This window comes from Botrytis fragariae (assembly GCF_013461495.1).
Source record: "Botrytis fragariae strain BVB16 chromosome Unknown tig00000045, whole genome shotgun sequence".
Lineage (NCBI taxonomy): Eukaryota > Fungi > Ascomycota > Leotiomycetes > Helotiales > Sclerotiniaceae > Botrytis > Botrytis fragariae.
Genome location: NW_023500991.1, coordinates 488,386 through 506,164, shown reverse-complemented (window position 1 = coordinate 506,164; position 17,779 = coordinate 488,386). Strand labels below are relative to the sequence as shown.

Here is a 17,779-nt window from a genome sequence, read left to right as displayed (position 1 = left end):
CGAAACGGTTCTCACGAGACCCGCCTGCACTTAGATGATCGCACCAAGCTTGTGAAATCGTTGTGCTTTCGTGAGTTGGGCTTCAATGGCAGTGCTGGCGTCTATGAACGAGATCGTGCTCTGCAATGCAGGACATCTACCCGTCTCTTGCGATTATGTAAAAAGTGACTCTAAGAAGCGTTGAAAGTTAATTGCCGGTGTGATTCTTGGGAAATGTGTCAAAAACTACATTCTTCGTGCGCGTCTCGTTGAGAGCGAGACGAACAGAGTATGGAGAATGACCAGAGGAATCCACGTGGAAGAGGTGTGATCCTGCTGGTGTAGACTCTTGAAATCCCCACTGACCTCACTGGTGACGTCCCATCGGGCCCGACTATAATCTCTAAAATACTCAATTTAATTCTTTTGCTTTGATCATTGAATTCAATCAATGACAATATGCAGCAGAAGTAAAATCGCCTCCTTGTCACAACCACTTACCAGTCAGGTATTCAAGCCACGGACTATCGAGGTCTTCAGTCATGGATTATTTCTTTGCAAATAGATTGCGCTGCCTGGAGTCCATTCTGGAGGCATTCTTTGTGTAGAAATTATCATCTCTCTCTCGCAAGAGGTAGAAAGGCGCACATTGATTTTGTGCGTGATACTAGTTGACTTCTGGATGTTGGGAATGGGACATATTGAATTTTGTTAATTTAACACCTCCTGTATTGAAATTTAGTTATTATACTCGTAATTGTTATCCAACATATGGAGCTCCAGTTGTCGCTGTACTGGATTGCTAGGCGGTTAGTGAATAGAAAAAAGCCTGGAAGTTCAAGTGACAAATTCAATAAACAATATCAAATTCGCACAAGTAAATTTTCAGCCCGGAATATCGAAAGAGCAAAAAAACAAAACATGGATTCACTTTCCAGAATCCAAATAGGAATCACCAATCAGATAAATCAATATTCTCGATTTTTTTCATTGGTTCAACGATGAAGGCTCAGGGATTGCTGTTCAGTCTTCGTTCTTACGAAAAATAATGAATATAATGGATGACAGACTCAATCTCGGACGAAATATGGTGAAGTACTGCTTTCTGTGCTCTGAAATCACTCATGGTATATGTCATCCATGGACAACATGTCTGGCTAATTTCTATGCAACTTTCATGCGTACAAAAGATAGTTCAACTCCAAAGCATAACATGATAGCTCTATATAGTCCCCTTGGCACATCGTACATCTCCTGTGATCACTCAAGAAAACCCCGATTGCCCGTTTAGATGTATTCCACGTATCTGGGATGCCAATCCTAATCTTGCCTTAGCCAGACCCTTCATTGCAGTGCGGTCTACTGCCTTTGGCAAATGGCCAATGTTTCGCACGCTGTAAATTTCTTTTCGTGACCCTCCGTGCAAAATCTGGAAGATTGTCTTTCGAATAGCTGCTCAGATAGTCATTGTTATCTGATTTATACTTGCCTGGTAGTTGGTAGTACTGTCCGGCGCATGATCCATGAATGAAAAGTGATGATAATTGTGTCGTACGTTGCCATGTGCCATAATAACTATGCAAGTTCATTTAAATGTCGAAGAATCTTGCAAACGTATATACTGGTCATGTAGTTCTTCATTTGACGACACACCATGTCTCTTCTGGATTTAATCATTGTGATGAATTGGTAAAAGGTTCAAGACTACCTGCGCAGCGCTGAACAGGAAGCTTATATCTGTATTTCGCCTGTACAAAAGTTTCTGCATCTTCGAATTCCTTCTTCTTCCGTTTTTACATCACCAGAAGGTTTGATTCAGGATCTCATTCTCTATTACGAGATTCATCCTCTTACTGCGAAATCTCTGAAGTTTGAGCAGGCGTGAGGCCTGAATCTTCTCTCGCGTAATTTGTTTCACGTCTAGGAGGCTCATTGGCATTTTTATGACGCATGTGAGCAACTTCACATCACTCAGTATTCAAGCGGACTTTCTCGAATCTATTATCTTTCTCAGATGTGAGAATTCCCTCTTCGATTTCGTTCTGTGGCTTTACTTCCAGTCTGGTCCCAAGGGGCAACTATTGGGAATGCATAGCTGACGAGGTAGGAGATGTGACTACACAACGGGGTCATATACAGAAGATTGTAAGTTACTCATGGTTGTTCGTATGGTAGCCCTAATAAGTCTAGTGACCATGCCTTTCTTTGTTGATTCCTTCTCTTTTCTCCTCTCACCACTTTCATCCACGTTGAAGGCTGATCCATTGAAGGTCAAAATAATGGCACCGGCTTCAATTGTAGGCAGGAAGAATGGATTGCAAGAATATCTATGGAGGCCGGATAGAGAGTGCCAGGAAGATATTTTAAATCCATACTACAGATCTGGAAAGTAAGTCTAGATGACGCTTGTATAGCGGGCGGGCTCTGTCGATGCTAGCTCCTAGTGGTCGATGAAGTAGTTGTTCTCTTAGACATGGAAGAGACATGGAGCCATAAATTCTTCAAGTTGAGGCAATCTAGTAGTCGATTAATTGCGCGTTTCTCATTCACCTATAGCACACAGTTTTTAGCCCGAGACTGCTTGACAGCTGGGTAGTATAGGTTTTCGAAATAAGCAAATTCAGATAAATTGACACCGTCATAAGAGACCATCAGTTTAGACTCGGCGTGAGAACCTCGGAACATCATCTCCCCATTCCCGATCACAACACTCCAGACGACATAGGCTACATTATACGTTCACACACAAAGGTTCAACAGTGAATACTATTTGAAAATAAAGACTGAAAGTCGGATCATATTTCTCCCGAGTTCGTGATAATGCCATTAGATCGCTCAATTGAGCGATTAGGGCAAACGCTCACCGAGATATGGACGTTGTGCCGCTTGCAATTTCAATTCCAAAAAATGTTCCCACTACAACAACTCTCCATCCCCAACCTTTAACCTCCACCCTCAACAAACAACCAAGACAACGAGTCAAAAAAGTTTCTAGACTTTCTTTCATCGTTTTCTGTATTACACTTCTAGGATACGAAGATTTTTGGTTTCTTGCTATTTAACTTTTAACGCTCTCTATTGCATTCCTTTCCGTCGTTATTTATTCATTTGATATCTGCTTCTCAATCTTGATAAACAAGAGATCGAAAAACTCTCTCATTCATTTAATTTGATATCCAAATTCTCTTTTCGATTTCCACGAGGTCACAGATTTTGGTTTCTTCCATTTGATACACTGCTTCCCACATTCATTCCAAAGATCTTACCATTGTCGCATCACGTTCCCGACAAGATGGCGACGCCAGCAAATGGTTCAGTAGGTGTGCCACCACCGAAGCCGAAGATGACAGCAGCCCAGAAGAAAAAGGCAGAAAAAGAAGAACTATTGCAGGAAGAATCAAGACAAGAAAGAGAGCGAAAACAAGCAGTGCAGGAGAGTGTTCAAATTGATCGAGACGCGAAAGCAAAAGAAGATGAAAAGAAACGCAGTGGCGTCGGCCTAATCTTCAATGACCCAGATCGAATAGAAGTTGATGATTACTGGTTAGCTCACCAAGCTCTTCAGTCTGGAAAGTCGGAACAGTTGAGTAAGGAACAAGCAGCTCTTGCCGTGGCGTCAAAGCAGGACCACATGGCTCAACACACCGATGGGTCCGCAAAACAAAATACGATTGATCGACACGGCGAGTTATCAATGCAACAAAGTGAGAGACCACCAGCCCACCAGTCCACATCAGCCCAAGCAGAAGACTTGATGCAAGGCACAGGTCAAGAATCGGACCAATCGATGGATGACCAATTTTTCGATGCACCGACACACTGGAACCCAAACCGCAGAACAGATGCCTCCACTCTACAAGATAAGTTCCAACAATCTAACGTATCCATGAAGCATCAGAAATTGCAAACCGATGATATCATCAAAACATCGACCGATGTGACGAAGTATGGTAAACCTTGGGCTGGGTCCGCAGAAGAGCTTTCTCAGATTTGGATTATTCTCAATGATTCACCTGTTGGTGTCGATACGATTGCTTATGCCACTCTAGCATCAGCACAGGTGCGATATGCAGAGCTTAAGTTATGTTGCCCCGCTTATCTCCAAATTATGCCCCTCCACCTCCGCGGTGGAAACACCACCATCCTTGAAAAGATGAGAGACTTGGATTTGCAAAAGGCTAGGGAAATTCTCGAAAACAATCCCTTGGGTGATTTACCTGCGTCTGAACCAAAGGCTGTTGAAGCTGCTCCAGCGGATTGGGCTGATAGGGAAGACGAGACATTTCTTGATTTGAATCATACTAAGAAGAAGAGGAAGCCGAGAAGAAAGGCATTGCCAAAGATAGAAGATCATCTCTCAGAAATCGAGGAGGTGAAAGATGCAGATGCTCCAGCTCAGGCTCCTGTCAAGGTAGTAAAGCCAAGAGCAAAGAATGGAAGCGCCGCCAAGGCTGGTGAGGTTGATTCTGAAGCCATTGAAGATGATGCCGTTGTCGTTGCCGGGGCCGTTGAGGTTCCTAAAAAGGCCGTAAAGCCCAGAGCGAAGGGAAAGGCGGCAGCCAAGGCTGTTGAGGTTGATTCCGAAGCCATTGGTGATGACGAGACCATCGAGGCCCCAGCTCAAGCTCCTGTTAAGGTAGCAAAGCCAAGAGCGGGAAAAAAGAAGGCTGCCGACACTATTGAGGTTGTTCCAGAAGTCGCCAACAATGATGAGGATGTCCAGGGGCCCGTTGAGGCTCCTAGAAAGCTGCGAAAACCCAGAGCGAAGAAAATCAAGGCGGTTAACTTTGTTGAGATTGGTTCTGAAGCCGATAACGATGATGATGATGATGATGATAATGAACTTGAAGTTCCCAAGAATCCATCAAAGAAAGGAAAGTCTCAAGTTCCCGCGGTCAAGAAGCCAGCTGCAAAGCCGAGAGCGGTAGCCAAGAAAGCCCAGGCTCAAGGTGACGAGGATGAGGATGATGATGTTCCAACTATGACAAAGTCACGCCCAGTCAGATCAAGAGCAGCTTCAAAGGCAGTCGTTGTCATTGACAGTGATGACGACGATGATCAGGAAGGCCAAGCAAAAATCAACAAGAATAAGCCAGCAGCCAGACAAGTCGCCACGAAGAGTCAGAAGAAAGCCGAAACCGAGGTTCCGGAACACATCAAGACTCTTCTTAACAATACAGGCACATTCTTGGCAGGCAGAACATTTGTTGTTTCTGGAACTCTCCCCACTGTCGGCCGCATCAACATCGAAAAGCTGTCAAGGCTGTACGGTGGCAAGACATCGAGAGCAATTACCAAGGCGACCACGGATGTTATTTTGGGCGAGAATCCTCTAGCTAAGCAAGTTAAGGAGCTTAAGGAACTCAGTCCTAATACGATGAATGTTGATGAGTTCATTGCTATGCTGATGTCGTTGTCGAATGTATGTCAATATTTTTCCTTCCCCAATTTCCCTTGTGCCAAGTCGGCAAATTCATTTCTCGTGAATGTTTATCGCATTTGAGACTAACTCTTTTGAATAGGATAATAACAACCCTGTCGGCGCTGATGATGGTAATGCTGCTGTTGATGATGATGGTGATGGTGATGATGGCGAGGAAGAAATTGAGGACCAACCCCCTGCAAAACGAACCAAGTTAGCTGTGGGTCTCAGCTCCGGCTCTTCTGCACTTGCTTAACCCTCCTCGAATTCGACGGTCTGTACATCATGGGCGATTCGTATACACCAGACGCAAAGGTTCTTTCGCACGGCACACGACATTGTATTTCGAATCCAGGCGATGGTGGTGTAAACATACAGTTTCACGATTCTACGATTCTTCTCTTCTTCGATTTTATGGTTCACGATTTCTCGACTTCACGATTCCACGATTCCTCACAGTGCATCGAGTTTGTTCGGGAATTTCCCTTTCCTTTAGTGATACCTTCTTTGGGAGGCGTTTCTACTTCTTACGAGACGGGGGAGTTGTTCTTTTGTGAGGGAAAATCTTCTTTTCTTTTGGATTGGGGAACTTTCTCTTCTGATGGGAAATCCTTTCCTCAACACAATTTTCATCTCTTTATCTCTGAGGAGTTTTCATTCTAGGTGCTGCATACATTCTTCCTGGGACACATCATAATTGCTGTGCTGAAGCATCAAGATTTGTCATCTGGGAAGACATATTTTTTTTTAGTTGTTTTTAGGTTCTCGTCTGGTCGGATCCCCGAAGAGCACATCATTCCTACAAGTTGATGTCAGAACAATAACAGCTTTTGTACAATAGGTACAGTTGGGTGATCAGATTAGTTGATGGTTAATGGTTACTTTTTTTCTTTAGTCTTTTCTTTATCAAAATGCAGAAATGCAACCCTCATAGTAAAAAGATTTATTGTAAAAAAATTAATTAAAAAAAGGTATCACTGTTTCTATGCTATGCTATGCTTGTGCTTTCCTTGACGCCTTGTTTCTGTACTGCTAATGCTGTGAAAGCAACCTGACCCTATTGACATCTTTATGTATATAATTTACCCAGCCCTCTTAACCCCATCCTCATGAATCAACCTCGGTTTCCACTCTCCCTCTCCTTCTCCTACTCCCCCCCTCCCTCTCACCATCTCCCTCCTATCCTCCTCCCCCGCACTCCTCACTCTCTCCTCCACTTCCTCCGCTCCCAAAATCCCCCACCAAAACCGTCTCAAATCCTCGCACACCTTCTCTTTCGAAACCTGGTTTCCCTCCTCTCCCTCTTCCTCTCCCCCCTCCAACAACAAAGTATCTCCAAACCTACACGCCACCTCGATAACCTCTCCCCAAATCTCCGCTTCCAAATCTCTCCCAAAACGTTGAATCGTTTTCTCTTTCGCCCCCACATTCTTCCTCTCCCGTGGAAATCATCTAATCGCTCGAGAACTTCTGCCGGGTGTAGCTTTATACGATTTGCATGGAGGAAAACAATTTTTGCATCTGGATTATTTCTCGAAGTGGGGATGTCCACATCTCTGATCTCCGTTTCGGAATCATTCGAATCTTTTTTAGTTTTGAGATCGAGTCTCCAACTAGATGAAGAAGAAGACGGTGGAGGTGTAGGGAACGAAGCTTCATAATCCGCGATGAAATCAAATTGCACCATCGCAACCACCTCGTCTAAATTTTCTTCTCCAACTCGAACCCATTCTCCGGTTTTTCTCCAATTTCCTTCTTCATCTTCCTCTTCTTTTTCTACCTGTTCTACGCTCACGAGCGCATGGTTTCTTTCTCGAACTTGCCAGTAGTCTTTTTTCAATACGTTCGCGGCGGCTACCCAAGTTTCCTTATCTCCTTCTCCGCCAATCCCTTTTTGGGCTAACATTTCGTAGTAGAAGCCTGGTCCGAAGAGATTGTAATAGAAGGCTAGGAGCAATGTTTGGCTATGAAGATTGCGGGAAATGAGGATTGAGCCCGCTTCGGAAGATGCGTGTTGGGATTGAATAGCCGGGATAGATTGATTTGCCAGGGTATAGAAAAGAGGAGAAGCGGTGTTAGCCCAGAAATCCGGCCAGGTGATCATTCCTTTTTCCTGGAAGACAGGAGCAGAAAACCAAGTAGTGGGATCAACGAGGGGGAAATTATCAGCGTCGAGGAAAAGGACGGATTCGAAGGTTGAAAAGAGGAATGCGAGAGATTTGTATTGGTAGCGGTCGATGGTGACGTTTTGGAAAGAGGGGAGGAAAATACATTTTGCGTTTAGGGAGGCGAGAATGCTGCAGGAATAGGGGTCGTAGTCTTCGTGGGTGGGGATGAATACTTCGATTGGGAGGGTACAGTTTGTTTTTCGCAGCATGCGAATGGAGACGAGGAGGGCGGGTGTGTAAGAACCGCCGCCGACGGTTATGAGTCCGTTGGTTTTAGGGGCGTAGGTAATTAGGTCGGAGTATTCTGGGAGGAGTTCTACGACGTTGAGGTGGGCTTTTGTGGAGATATCAAGATCTTCTTGGCTTAAGGTGAGATGGTCTATTCGTTCTGATTCTTCATTGATCTCCTCAATCCGTACTAGCACGTATCCGTCTGGGAGTTCTAGAGATGAATTTGAGGGTTTTTGTTCAAGAAGTCTGGAGAGGAAAGATTCAAAGCGGGGTTTTGGATCTTTGACTGAGATTTCGGGAGATAGGGGCGAAGGGAGAAGTTTCCAGGATGTTTTGGGAGAGGAGAGTTCGCGACGCCATTGGAATAGGAAGCAGAGGCATAAGGTGGAGAGTAGAGCCAGGCAGAAGAGACGAGGTGAGTTCCGCGGTGGATTAAATAACATGGCGGTGGTTAATGGGTATATGGTAGGAAAGGCAGGTGATGATGAAATGAAAAAAGTGGTATTATGAAGATCTCGTAAAGAAAGAAAAGACGTGCATATCAAATGATAAAGATGTAAGGATAGGAGTTTTCCAAGAATGTCAAGTCAAAAGAATGAAGAAAAAGAATGGTAAAGGACAAATGAAGCAATTATTCAAAGGAGTGTGTAGAAGAATTGCATAGAAAATCACATTCAGGAATAGAAAAGAATAATACACCTCGAGATAACCTACCTACAATCAGCTTCCTCCTTATCTTCACGTCATGTCATCATAACCTAACTTGATCCAAAAAGTAAGCAAATTAAGAAGAACGCGTGTATGCCATTGATGAAGATTTTCAGACGAGCCTATCTTGGAACGTTCTATCAACGCTTGAACAAGGATATTCGACGTATCTGTAACAGACGCACGGCCATCAGCAAGCTATTCTTGGGATATTTTAACATTTTTGAGGCTCCACTTCAGATGGAAAAACTAATAGTGAGGTCTTGGATTGGATCGTTCGGATAAGGTTTACTTTGAAGGTAAGGGGATGTCACAATGGGATTCTTCACAGGATTGGACAAACCCTGAAAACGTGGCGGTTTCAAGATGTTCCTCATTTCTCGGGAAGTCGTGATACACGGCCTAGATCTCCAAACCGCCCCGATTGGGGCTGATTCTTCAATCTTACGAATCATGCCGTTTGAACTACGAAGTATAATCTGAAATTCGACAATAGTTGTGATGTGCAGACTGGAGAGAACTTTGGGGTTCCTGAAGTAATGTGAAGCAAATGTTTCGAGTAGGTGACGTACAATAGAACTGTATGCGTATTTGAAAACATCGGGAACCACTCGTGTGGCGTAGTTGTGATAAGGTTTAGGGGCTATCCACTATATATTGTATGGCATATGCTGACTTGACTCTGTGGGAAAGACCCAGATGGCTATGGGGCCTTGGGGGCGTGCCCCCATAATAATATCTTCGTATTCTAGATCATGTTTCTTTTATCGAGTACGAGTATCTCATATAACACCGGTACAGAAGACAATAACTTTTTTGTACCTTTCAAACGACAACGAGAAATCTCGAAAGTCCATGTGTGTGCACAAAGAGTATACCCCTAAGAGCCTACCTAGTACATCCTAAGTAGCCCCTTTGAGAATAGAAATTTCCACATAAGGATATAAGGTTATGGAGCTGTTCCTGAATGGCATTTTCAATAAGCTGCGTCGTCACCCAAATTCCTTCAAAAGGGCCTGAGCTTCGTGCTCTAATAAGACTGAGTAAGATTTGACCACCAAGCTACCATATTTACATACATTAATGTAGATGCTTTTCCTCGTTCGAATTCATTGCGGAGCCTATAAGATTGAGCTGAAAACTTTCAACCTGTATCTCGTGTTTCCCTCGCTCACTCCAAACTTTTGTGTGAATATAAGATGATAATGAAAAACAGGTACGAAAAGTAGGTACGAAAAGATTGCTATTCTAGTATGAATGGAAAGTAAGGTCTCAATACAAGGAGAGGAATTTCTAATTCACATACCCAATAAACATAACCCCTAAAATTCCAACTGTTGGGCAAATACCTGTTAGCTGGTAATGTTCAGGCCTAAGGCTAAGCGGATGAAGCTTGAAGCTTGAAGCTTAACAGTTGAAATTTTAGGCTGTCAATTAGCGTGTCGCGTCGAAATCCAGCCTTACGCGAACGCGTGCACACACATCTTCCCCTTCCAATCGTCATGACCAAAGGGAAAACATCATCACCTCTTATATTGTCATTTGCAATTCTTTGCTCACAAAAAACATCCAGTACTCATCACCTACCTCCTCCCATTGAATTATCACTCGAAGAGCTTCAACCTCGATTCGAATATCATATAGCAACGAGCTTACCTTTACGACACCAAATACCTCGATTGAACGCGACGAATTCGAAAACCCTCTCTCACCTTACAAACCAAGTATATCGTCTACCCTACAGACTCTGACTCGATATTCCGAAAGGAATTATACGATTCAGAACTTAACCCTAAGAATACTGCCGGTTCAAAAGCTTTGCGGCTTTGATTTGTTCTTCTGAATAGAAATTTTGTCTCGGACCAATATAGTGAAGCCGAAAGGTTACACGATTGAGGAATGTACAAAAGGTCGAAAAGTTGAATGAATAGTCCAGATGTCGAAAGACGATAAAACTGATTTCTGCTATGAGCTATTCCAGTAAGAGCCCGCGTAGGGACGCTCCGTCAGGGAAATCGGCTGGACGTCTTTGATCAATATGGTTGTCTTCGATGATAATGTAAGTTGATTTGAACAAGGAGATACAAATTGAGATGGAACTGGTTCTTCTGCGAGAAGGTATCATGAGGGTCTTCACACAAGCTATTACGAATCGTCTCGTTTTCTCTATACACTCTCGAAGATTACATGATGAAGATATCCAAGGGGCAAAGACTGAGCAGAATATTTATTGAAGATTACAAACAGGCTGTTCGGATTGTATATTTCCATATACTCCCTTGATCAAAAACTCACTCCTGTGGGTGGTCTTGGGAATGGAGATCACAAGAAGAATTGTCCTTCGAATGCTTTATCATTTGAAGAAAATCGTATTACCATGCTCCGGAAGTCAATGCCTCTCGATATTCTTGTTATGAACATCTAGAGAGATGAGTCAACGTGGTTCGGTAATGGTGAAGCTACTCCGTTTCCGTTGTATTCTACCTCCCTCCTCCGGGGAGTGAATCTTGTCTCCAACCTTTCTCATTTCAATGCTTCGTACATTTATGTACGCAGTCATTTCTCAAGACCATTGCCGCGGTATCAACCATAGGCTTTGTCATTCATTTGAATGTAACTACGATCACCGCATTAACTTTCTCCTCTACAACATACATTAGAGTGATGGAAGACGCCGGTATTTTGGGACAATATTTTCGGATGTTTGTTACCACTTTTCCTCTTTCGTAACTGTTAGAGATGATCACGGCTTTTGTTGATGTCTTTTGTCCGTTTGTGCCCTGCTTTCTTGCAGAGGAATCAAAAACTTATCTTCGTGGACTATACTTTCCAAACAGAGAGAGGTTTTTCGAACTACGCTGAGGTACTTGATCGTTTATGTCGCTCGCCGCTAAAATGATCTCGAATCGAGACGATCCCTTCACAAAGGGTTTCAATTATACATGGGTTGATGAAGGTGTTAGTTCTGGAATGATTTGTTTGTAAAGCGCGAACGATGGAATGTGATGATAGACTGTCCTAAAGTCGTTGCACCAAATCGGGATAGTTTCAGATCACTCATTTTGATGATGAAAAGTACTTCAGTGTCCATGATGGGACCCATCTCGTGTTGGTGTCAAAGCTTAGTGCTTGTCTATCACGGGTAGCATTGATTACTTTGTCAGATTCTTGAATGGGCCTGACTCGATAGCTTTTTGGTTGTACATGATTTGGACTTTCTAGTGGTTGATGGTCAGGGCATTTGGGAATTGAGTTAAAGGACAGGCCTAATGGTTGGTAGTCCTGGGTTGTCTCATACTTTTGCCCAAAGTATTGAGGCAACCCCTCCGGGCAGGAGATAAGTACACCTCTTTCTGCGATTAGGGGAAGTGAACTAACTACATTGAGCAGATCCTTTGGTTGATTGACCATTTCGGGTGGGCTGTCGATGCAGAGGCTTGAATAGATACTTATGGCATGTCGGTACAAAGGGTTAGACAAATGAAATATCACGTCGAGATATGGTGTATTGATTTGGGAGCAGTAGAACACAGGCAATTTGGCCTTTTTCCAATGATGCAGTTTATCAGGAACTGCAGGAACATGTTCTCACATAGAGAGTTGTTCTTAACGGAGCGTTGGTAGATTGAATAGATCCTTTCGGATTGATGTGAGATTAAGAATTAGGATACGCTTTATTCTGGCTTTCGCTACAACCCTTTAGTAGGACGGTGGATAAAGCGCGAAACTCCCTTTTCTCACACATTTTCAAGGATGTACGTTAGGATTTAAGGATAAATTGCCTAGGTAGATGAATGAATCAAATATCCACCAATGTTCACAGCCATGGTCTTGAATGAATGACGCTCCGCTGGTTCTCCGCTCTCCGCCCTCCGGGGGCCACTGCCGTGGAGGCAGAATATTCCAAAAAAAGAAAGCATGTATACCTTCAATCTTCAGCATATTTATTAACATCTCGAGCGTAGCGAGCTATGGGGGTTGGGAGTTTGCCCCCATTATTAATCGATCTGAGCGAGTCTTCCACCTCAATGGAGACATTCATTGCGCGATGCCACATTCTTCGGAAAGTTCAACCGGCGCCTTGCAGATGTTGCAGATGAAATTTGAATCATTGTTTCAAAATATCTATAAGGTTTCTGATTCCTTACATATCGTTCGATTTATTGTCATACGAAAATTACGGTATACTTGTGATTGGTTGTTTTGTCATCTCTTTGATTTTGCTCACTGAACATGTGCAGATGATTAGGAATATCTTCTTGGTATAACCATAAGCTGTGGTTCCTTCACCGACAAAAAACATCCTCTTTTCATGACTTCAATATGCATATCCATTCATCAAGGATCTCCATCTTTTACGTGTTGGTGCTTTCTCATTACAACCGTTCTTACGCCATTTTCCGAGCCTTTTCGAAATCCGTTACAAAAGTTCGCAAGCCACTTAATTAATGTAACATGGCTATGTAACCACAAAATGTTTATACGACCGACAAAGTCCGGTGATACACGATCACGTTATCAATTTTGCAATGAATCGTGTCAAATTAGGTGAAGTTATTCGCGCCACAAATATGATAATCATGCATGCACGAAGATTTTGAGTGAGGCCAAGGGATACTCTGTTTCTGGGGTTACACAATAAGATCTAGGGTTTGGCTGGATTGGAGCGTCAGCTTCAGGGATTCGAATGCGGGGTAGCTTGAGCTCTGGAGTGAATTGTAAATGGATTGTGAAGGGTTCATATACGATTATGGAGATTTGAGGCGTATGATATTTCATGTAGGTGCGGGCATCACCGACGTTTCATTGGAAATGGTGAATCATCTGTAGGGCCTTGTGCATGCTCGTGCAGTATGTACTGTCTGTCGTCCAGGTATCCTTTAAATCTAGTGTTCCCGTCTGATTCCCTCGCACTTTCGTTTTTGAAATTGATAAGTTATTAATTGATCACTCGCCGGTTTGGCTGGGCAATATTCTTGTTTGAATATTAACGGTCCTCGGTCTTGGTATTGGGATCACAAACTTCATATAAACATATCGATCTTCTGTGAGAAAAGAGTTATTTTGACGTAACCAAACTCGAGATTAATATTCAAAATGGCTGATGACTTGGGTCCTCACCATAAGCACGATCAAAGGTAACTTTTATTCATGAGCTACTGGTTTTCCAATGTTTGCTGACAAGGCTTTTGACAGTGCGACGACAAACATCTCCAGTAATACTGGCGAGGTAGCTCCCGCCTACGAGAAAGATGAAGTTGGAACACAAGAAAAAGAAGTCCCTCGTAAAGGAGGAATTGATCTCACTCAGCTATCCGCCAACACCACTGGCGAGTATGTTCTCTCCATCTCTATTACTATTTTTCCTCTTTTCCTCTAACATATCACAGAATCCGAAATCCCCTCGTCGGAATCCCCAAACATCAACTTCTCGCCGACGTCGAAACATTTGCAAATAAGCACAATCTCACTGATATTCTCCCAAATTTAATCAAAGGAGCACTTGTTGCGCAAAGTCCTCATCATGCGGATAAGATTACTGAACTTGATGATGAGGATCGAAGAGTTTTGGAGGAGGAAGTTACGCATCGTTGGAAACATCCCAAACAACTTTATATGACTATTATTTTGAATTCCGTTGCTGCTGCTATCCAGGGTGTGAGTGGTTTCTTCCCAAATTTCTTCGTTTTTGCGCCCTATAGGTTATCATCCTGCTAGAATAATACTGACCTCATCGTATAGTGGGATCAAACAGGTAGATTACCCAAGAATATGCATCTTCTCGAGAAATATTGACTAATGGAAATAGGTGCCAATGGCGCAAATCTTACCTTTGGAGATGCTTTAGGCATCCCAGATACAGGCCCTATTTGCGAAGCTCAGGGTACTTGTGATAAGAATGCGTGGATTATTGGTGCTATTAATGCAATGCCTTATATGGCTATCTGTCTCTTGTGAGTGGTTTTTGTTAAGACTTACATCTTTCATCTCAGATGTAATTACAGTTTGGGATCTGCAACTGAGTAGTATGCCAGATTTTCTGCAAGTCAATCGCCAAGATTCTTTTCATTTACCTTCCTACATTCCATTTTTCCCGGATGAAAACTGATAGGTTACTCCACAGCACCGCATGGATCTCCGACCCCGTAAACCATTACATCGGCCGTCGCGGTACCATTTTCGTCGCAGCAATCTTTTCTCTCATCGCTCCACTTGGCATGGGTTTTTCCCAAACCTACGGCCAACTAATGGCTTGTCGTGTCCTCCTCGGTATCGGAATGGGTCTCAAAGAAGTAACTGTCCCCGTTTTCTCCGCCGAAAATTCTCCCCCCAGTATCCGTGGTGGTCTCGTCATGTCCTGGCAAGTCTGGACCGCTGCTGGTATTTTCCTCGGTACATGTGCTAATCTCGTGTTTGTGCATTCCGGTGCATTGGCGTGGAGATTACAATTTGGTTCTGCGCTTGTTCCTGCAATCCCTCTTGTTATTGGAATATATTTCTGTCCCGAATCGCCGAGATGGTTGTTGAAGAAAGGAAATGTAGCGAAAGCATATCGATCGCTATTACGTTTGAGAAATTCGCCATTGCAGGCTGCGAGAGATTTGTATTCCATCCAGGCACAATTGGACTATGAGGATCGTTTATTGGAGCAGAGTGGATTGGCGAAGAACGGAAATATGTTCACTAGATTCATCGAGTTATTTACGGTGCCAAGATTGAGGAGAGCAACGCAAGCGAGTGGTATTGTTATGATTGCGCAGCAGATGTGTGGAAGTATGTCTTTGTTCTTTTGAACCCTTCATCCCGCTCACCTCAAGTGGAAAATTTATGCGACGACTCACTAACCCGTATCTAATCAATTAGTCAATATCATTGCATTCTACTCCTCTACCATCTTCAAAAACGCAGGCGCAACAATCATCGGTGCACTTCTCGCCTCCTTCGGTTTTGGTCTTATCAATTTCATCTTTGCGTGGCCCGCCGTCTGGACAATCGATACTTTTGGTCGTCGTACACTTCTCCTCTTTACATTCCCTCAAATGTTCTGGACTCTTCTCGCAGCAGGTCTTTGTTACTTCATCCCACAATCATCTAAAGCACATATCGGCATGGTAGCCTTCTTCATCTACCTCTTCGATATTGCCTATTCCCCCGGTGAAGGACCCGTTCCATTCACTTATTCCGCCGAAGTCTTCCCCTTATCCCATCGTGAGATTGGCATGTCCTGGGCCGTTGCGACCAACAATTTCTGGGCCTCGGTACTCTCCCTTACTCTTCCACGCATGTTATCCGCTATGAAACCACAAGGTGTATTTGGTTTCTATGCCGGACTCAATCTCGTCGCATTCGCATTAATCTTCTTTTTCCTCCCGGAAACTAAACAGAGAACGCTCGAGGAATTGGATTATGTGTTTGCGGTACCGACGAGAACTCATGCGAAGTTTCAGATTCAGCAGCAGTTCCCTTGGTGGGCTAGGAAGTGGATTTTGAGGAGAAAGGGGGAGGTGGAGCCTCAGCTTTATAAGTTTGAAGATGAGGTGTGGGTCGAGCAGGAATTGGATACGAGAGGTGTTAGTAGTGGGCTTGAGGTTGGCGGGCAGAAGAAAGAACTTGTTTAGATGAGTTGTGGAGGAGGTTGATCGCGGTAGTGTCTATCAGGTGAGAGAATCGGGAATGGGGGAAAGGATTTCTGAAAGTTTTCTTTGCTTTGGTTCGTTTTGGGGAGAGGATGTTATGGTTGGGAAGATGAACGATGATTATTACGTGGAGTAAAGGAGAGATGAAAGATATTTGGAAGACAGCAGACGGTTTGTAAGACGGAAGATGGTGGGCGCAGTTAATGGCAACCAACAGACAGACAGAAAGTCATTTTCTTCCTCTTCAATTTTCAAGAAAGAAAGACAATCGTTGAGCTTTTAAGATACCATAGTTTAAATTACATCGAATTTACATTATATATCGCACTAGGCTTTTTTTGTAGTGCGTGCCAGTTTGCTAGTTGTAAGATTGGTTGTAAGGAGATTGCACTCCCCGTATTTCCCGAGGCTTGAAGGTATATCTATACATACATATCCGTCCAAGCTAAAACATTTCGATCCATTAACGACGAAAAACATTCTGAATGATAGTTTGAGCTCAGACTACACCAGCATCTCCAATTTCCTCGAATCCCAAGATTTTCTCCCCGGCGCTGGCCAGACGTCTTGTCTCCCAGAACCGCACAATGCTCCAGGAATAGATAACTATATCTGATGATACCAATACTAGGTATCAATTCACAACACAAAATCAGACAATCAACTAAAACTGCATGTATATATGTAAGTATTACCAATATTGGTCTGCAAACACGCCTTCACATCATGAATTTACTACCATCATCATCATCATCATCATCATCATCATCATCATCATCATCATCATCATCATCATCATCATCATCATCATAAATCAGAAATACTCATCGTGATTTTCCTGTTCCCGGGCCGTGAAGATAAATTTGATCGGATTTCCGGATCTTATCTTCGGAAACAACTTTCTCTTTTCTTCTCTCTCGCTCGTCCCGCGTTCTCCTTGAGTTTCTTTGTGCAGGAATGTACAGGGGAGAAGAGGGAGGGGGGAGAGAAGGGTTTATATACTTCCCGCCTCCCTTCCCTGTTTCTTTCTTTGGTGTATGTTTAAGAATAAATGGATTTTTGTGTAAAGCAAAGGGAAAGAGAAAGGGAAAGGGAAAGAGAAAGGGAAAGGGAAAAGAATGAGTGGATTTATTACTTCTTTAGACAATAGCAAGCGTGAAAGGAACAAATGACTGGTTGATTCAAAATTTCAGTTTCCGGTGTATAAGTAGCCTTCGGGTTTCGCATTCTGCAGAGTTCAAACTTTTGGATGAAAGAGAAGAAAAGATGCGACAGGGTGGTGGAGGCTCTTTTGGAGATCATTTCGTTTGGTGGATTAGCGGCTGGTATGAGGGCTGGAACTTGAGGAAATACACAGAGGGGAATGGTGGTGTATGACAATTATAGTTAGGGGAATTGGGGATATATATCTATCTATGGAGATTTGGACGGGTGAGAGAGAGAATGGTAGTAAAATTGGATTACCGCTGGGATTTCTATGTATGAAGATATGACAATGCTTGTATTTGGCGACAATGAGATGATATTCACCTTAAGCTCTAGCATATTTTGAGATGCTCCACATACTCCTTTCCCCGCACAAAGCCTTTCCAGAATCTTCAATCCAAGAAGAATCCTCAATCCATCTTCCTCGT

General features: G+C 43.3%; 5 protein-coding genes across 5 annotated transcripts; 2 read left to right on the top strand and 3 right to left on the bottom strand.

Annotated features, from left to right (window-relative positions):
- Positions 1-1,243: 1,243 nt before the first annotated feature.
- Positions 1,244-1,549, bottom strand: Bfra_003356 (uncharacterized protein; the record flags this gene model as incomplete). Its single annotated transcript, XM_037333764.1, has 2 exons — positions 1,244-1,431; positions 1,465-1,549. 2 exons carry the CDS (start codon positions 1,547-1,549, stop codon positions 1,244-1,246), a joined length of 273 nt encoding a protein of 90 aa, XP_037193851.1.
- Positions 1,550-1,946: 397 nt separating this feature from the next.
- Positions 1,947-2,305, bottom strand: Bfra_003355 (uncharacterized protein; the record flags this gene model as incomplete). The annotated part of the gene is made up of 2 exons (XM_037333763.1): positions 1,947-2,021; positions 2,117-2,305. Coding segments are annotated over 2 exons (264 nt in total), but the record flags the coding sequence as incomplete, so codon positions are not given.
- Positions 2,306-3,271: 966 nt separating this feature from the next.
- Bfra_003354 (putative replication factor c subunit 1 protein) lies at positions 3,272-5,657 on the top strand (the record flags this gene model as incomplete). The annotated part of the gene is made up of 2 exons (XM_037333762.1): positions 3,272-5,401; positions 5,502-5,657. The coding sequence occupies 2 exons, from the start codon at positions 3,272-3,274 to the stop codon at positions 5,655-5,657; spliced, it is 2,286 nt and encodes a 761-aa protein (XP_037193849.1).
- A 996-nt stretch (positions 5,658-6,653) lies between these two features.
- Bfra_003353 (putative alpha mannosyltransferase protein) lies at positions 6,654-8,243 on the bottom strand (the record flags this gene model as incomplete). The annotated part of the gene is made up of 1 exon (XM_037333761.1): positions 6,654-8,243. The coding sequence occupies one exon, from the start codon at positions 8,241-8,243 to the stop codon at positions 6,654-6,656; it is 1,590 nt and encodes a 529-aa protein (XP_037193848.1).
- A 5,362-nt stretch (positions 8,244-13,605) lies between these two features.
- Positions 13,606-16,127, top strand: Bfra_003352 (putative hexose transporter hxt11 protein; the record flags this gene model as incomplete). The annotated part of the gene is made up of 7 exons (XM_037333760.1): positions 13,606-13,646; positions 13,705-13,842; positions 13,899-14,166; positions 14,251-14,263; positions 14,318-14,462; positions 14,633-15,282; positions 15,373-16,127. 7 exons carry the CDS (start codon positions 13,606-13,608, stop codon positions 16,125-16,127), a joined length of 2,010 nt encoding a protein of 669 aa, XP_037193847.1.
- Between the last annotated feature and the right edge of the window lie 1,652 nt (positions 16,128-17,779).